General features: G+C 39.1%; 1 protein-coding gene across 1 annotated transcript in view; it reads right to left on the minus strand.

Annotated features, from left to right (window-relative positions):
- The window catches only part of LOC118428615 (nucleolar protein 11-like), a gene marked incomplete in the record, with an annotated part of 60,992 nt that overhangs the window by 49,764 nt on the left and 6,974 nt on the right, over positions 1-4,254 (minus strand). Inside the window, 5 exon segments of the mRNA XM_035838720.1 lie at positions 831-868; positions 1,372-1,423; positions 2,486-2,589; positions 3,091-3,176; positions 3,751-3,930. Of these exon segments, the coding sequence (XP_035694613.1) occupies positions 831-868; positions 1,372-1,423; positions 2,486-2,589; positions 3,091-3,176; positions 3,751-3,930 (460 nt within the window).

The following is a 4,254-nucleotide window of genomic DNA, read 5'->3' on the forward strand; positions in this document are numbered from 1 at the left end:
GTCCGCTCAAAACTGCACAGTTCTTTTGTCTGGGGGGGGGGAGAGATCACACAAAATTGTTAGAAAAAGTAAGCATGGAGACAAGTAGAAAAAATGTTCTGTCTTTCTTCAGCTCAAAGGAAAAGCTCAAACACCTGTCTAAAACTGGGCAGGTCTTTTATCTGGGGAGGGGGAAGAACTTTTTAGAATACTATTAATGTCTCACATTTTTGCAATAGAATGTCTCCTACACAGGCCACATCCGAGTGTGTTTTACCCTACAAGAAGCAGCCTGTCACACAAGGATTGGGGAGGAACTACACAGACTACAACACAGCACTTGGCGTATGTAAGCTAGACAGACTTGTTAGCAGAAGAGCTAACCTGTGTGCCAGGTTCGCAAACAGCATGGCAGCCTCTGAAAGAACTGCTGAGTTAGTACCAGCTCCCCGGGGACTAACACACGGACGGTCACTAAGAAACTCGAATAAGCTAGCTGTACCGAAATGCAGAACTGTCAGGTTTTCCAATAGCCCAGTCCCATCATTGCTGCGCATTCTCAATTCCATGAAGTGATCTAGACCTATGGGATAATCTTAACGCCGATACATGATTTTAATGCTATACGTGTGAATGCTTTTAAGATTGTTTTAAATGTATGATGTTGTGTAACAATATGTGACGCACGAGATGGTGTATTGTAATACATCATTTGTTTTGTAAAGAAGGCACAATTCAGCCTTTGGCTGCCACGCCGTTCTGACAAATAAACCATTTGATTGATTGATTGATTGATTGCAAAGGAATGCTGCAGACAGTCACTAACCTGCTGAGGGTCCAGCATTTTCTGAAGCAGAGCAGAGGACTCCTCTGACAAATGTCTTCTCTTCTGATTGAGGCAAAGAAAAGAGAAAGTTTTGTCACTCTTTTGTAAAAAAAATTGTTCTTGACACACAGAGCACCACGTATATCAGAAGAATAAAAAATTAATATCCTGTGAAAAAAGTCCAAGAGAATACCGAAAAGACACCCCTATTGCAGGGATAAACAAGTCCACTAGCCCTATTGTCACGGGGAAGTGAAAGTGCTGTTTGGGCAAGTGCTTGTCCTATCCCACTTGTCCGATCGGGCAAGTAAGATTTTTCAATGAGTGAGATTTTTTTATACTTGCCACTTTTCAGTCATGGCATCAAGCATTAGTCAACAAAGAAAAATAGAGCCAATAACAAGAATTCCATCGATGAAAGTAAAAATACATGTCATTTATTAAATTTTGGGCAAGTGGAAAGTTGGTTCGGGCAAGTAAATTTTCTATGTACTTGCCCGATAGGACAAGTGAATTTTAAAAAACTTGTCTAACCCTGCCTATTGTAGTACTGACTGTTTACACACCTTTGCTGGCCCTCCCCACTCCTGAGGAACAAGTGCAGCAGCCTCTGCAGTTCTGAAATGGATCACAAGGAGGCGCAGATAAAGTTATGTCAAGCAACAAGAGTCGGTGATACAATTTTGAAGAATCTTCCATTGAAACCTTTTCCAGCTAACCATTAGCAACTAAGTGGTTACTTTGAATCGTTATATTTAAACAAAAATCACATATTGTATGGTTATCTTGATCAATGTTCTATGCACGCTCACCTGAACCACAGTATACTTAAAGCAAAATACTTCATTTTTAAGAATGCTGGTAAACGTAGAAAACCCTCCTTTTGTTATTTATAGCTATGTTAGAGGCACATCAGAATATCATGCATATGTATATATATCTTCTTTAGGTAGACAATAGACAATTCATATCATATATATACAGGGCTTGCCACCACAACTGTAACTTAACTTTCTTATGAATAGAAAATTTAAAAAAAAAACAAAAAAAACTAAGTGATTCAAAGATATTTCTAATTTTGTAGTCTTGGGTGTGTTGTCCGTCATATGCAAACAATCTTACTAGTATAGTCTCTACAGAAGTACAACATGTACATGTGTGTAACCCTAGTTCACCTTTATCTGAGGGGATAACCAATATCCGTTTTTTATAGAAACAGGGTATTTAGGGATATCAAGTCAATGGACAGTGCAATAGTTTGAAAATAACTGCAACATTTTGAAAACATTGCAATTTGAAACAACCTTCTGTTGATTCTATATCCCTAAATACTGTTTCTAAAACAATGGATATTGGTTACACTGCAGATAAAGGTGAACTGGCATTAACAGAATATGATCATGATAAAACTAAGACTTATTGAAGTTTTTCACTGTCATTCAACACAAGACATTGCTCACCTCGAATTTTTGGTCACACATCCGTTGATCTTCGTCAGGAGTGGTGATTCAATTACTCTGAGCACGTGACCTAGGGACATGTGACTCGAGTAAAAAATCTTGCCAGGATTCTTTACTCAAGTTATTTGTCCCTAGGTCACGTGGTCAGAGTAATAGAATCACCACTTCAAAATAGATTATACCAACACAGATGTGCTTTCATGCTAAAACTAAGACTTACTGTTTGCCCATGACAGCAGCCAGTGATGTGGGTTGGATGGAGAAGGAGAGAGCAGCGACCGACGTCTGTCTGGCAACGATCATGTGGTCACCGTATCTGTACAGCTGAAGACAGCAAACAATAACATTAATTTCTAGATCTAAAATGTTCATACTCAACTGATAGAGGAGCACTTTCATTTATCTACTGGTTTGGCTAGTCCCGATGACAGAGACAATAAAAATGGAATTTGACATAGCAATCAGAATAATGATCAATATCTTAAAACATCTTTACATTTTATGTATAGTTCACCTTTATTTGCGGAGTAACCTATATCCGTTGTACCTAAAAACAGGATATTTAGAAATATGACGTTGATGGACAGTGGTTTCAAATTGCATTTTTTTCATTATAATGGAGTTTGAGACCTCTGTCTGTCAACTTGTTATCCCGAAATACCCTGGCGTTAAATATAACCGATAAAGGTTACCCCGCAAATAAAGGTGAACTAGCGTTATACAAAATGTATCATCTGACACTAGAGATTTCTCTATAATACAGCCAGTAGATACAAGTTAGAAGATGACTGAATCCTATGATAATGTTTGCAGCACAACTCTTACCTTTTCTACCCCCATCCCAGCTACATCCTGTAGTGGCCTTTCAGCCTGCAGCGTCCAGAACTTGGTGTCCCAAATCTGCACCGAGTCTGGAAAAGGCCAAGACATCTTTGTCTGTCAGTCAAGTTCAACACAACATTTGCTTTGGGGCTTCTATCTAAAACTGTTGTATAATCTGTCTGTATCTATATCTGTATCTGTATCTATATAGCCGGTATAACTGCCCGTTGGCATAACACACCAGCTTTGCATACTGCAGAATGAAATGTGGCAAGCAGATTCAAATCATTGCATTTCCTTTCAAATTGCTCTACTTCTTCTACTAACTAAGTTAGCTACTGACGACTCCTTGTAGATTCACTACTTTAATTTTCCAAGTGATACAAGTACTATAAACGTTTGAAAAAGAAACACAGTCACTAGCATAATGCCACCAGTTCCCATATACATTGTATCTGCCACCTCTAAAGAATGTATCTGGAGTATAATACACTCCTATACCTAACCTGTGCATACAGCTAGACATGTCTCAAACCCACTGTTTTTCAAAGTGGTGGAATCATATTATCCGGCTAAATGCTGATGGAGGTTACTTTCTTCTGACAATTCAACAATCACAGAGAATATTTCATTATTTTAAACAATTCACACACATACACACACCTTTGCCTTCCATGGCCAAACCTACATGGTGAGGTCCTATCATCACCATGGAAACTGAACTGACCCCGCCCTTAGGAAGATCAAGTTTGTGAAGGACGTTGCCGGGGACGACCACGCCCTCGTCCTCAGCAGCAGCAAGGGAAGAATCCAGGGAATGAGAGCAGACAGACCCACAGGACCCTGGGACAGAGAGCAGAGTGGGAACGTCAATGAAAAGAAAACAATACAAAAGCACTGATAACATGTACATGTAGCCCTACAAATAAACACATTGAAACAATCTGAAAACTAGTTCTGGACCACAGGTCTATCAAAACATTCAATACATTTTGTACCTTTCGAATTGCTCTACTTCTTCTGCTAACTAAGTTAGCTACTGACAACTCCTTGTAGATTCACTACTTTAATTTTCCAAGTGATACAAATAAACGTTGAAAAAGAAACACAGTCACAAGCATAATACCGCCAGGTCCCATATCCACCACCCCCAAAGAATGGAAAAAG

This window comes from Branchiostoma floridae, chromosome 13, assembly GCF_000003815.2.
Source record: "Branchiostoma floridae strain S238N-H82 chromosome 13, Bfl_VNyyK, whole genome shotgun sequence".
Taxonomy (NCBI): domain Eukaryota; kingdom Metazoa; phylum Chordata; class Leptocardii; order Amphioxiformes; family Branchiostomatidae; genus Branchiostoma; species Branchiostoma floridae.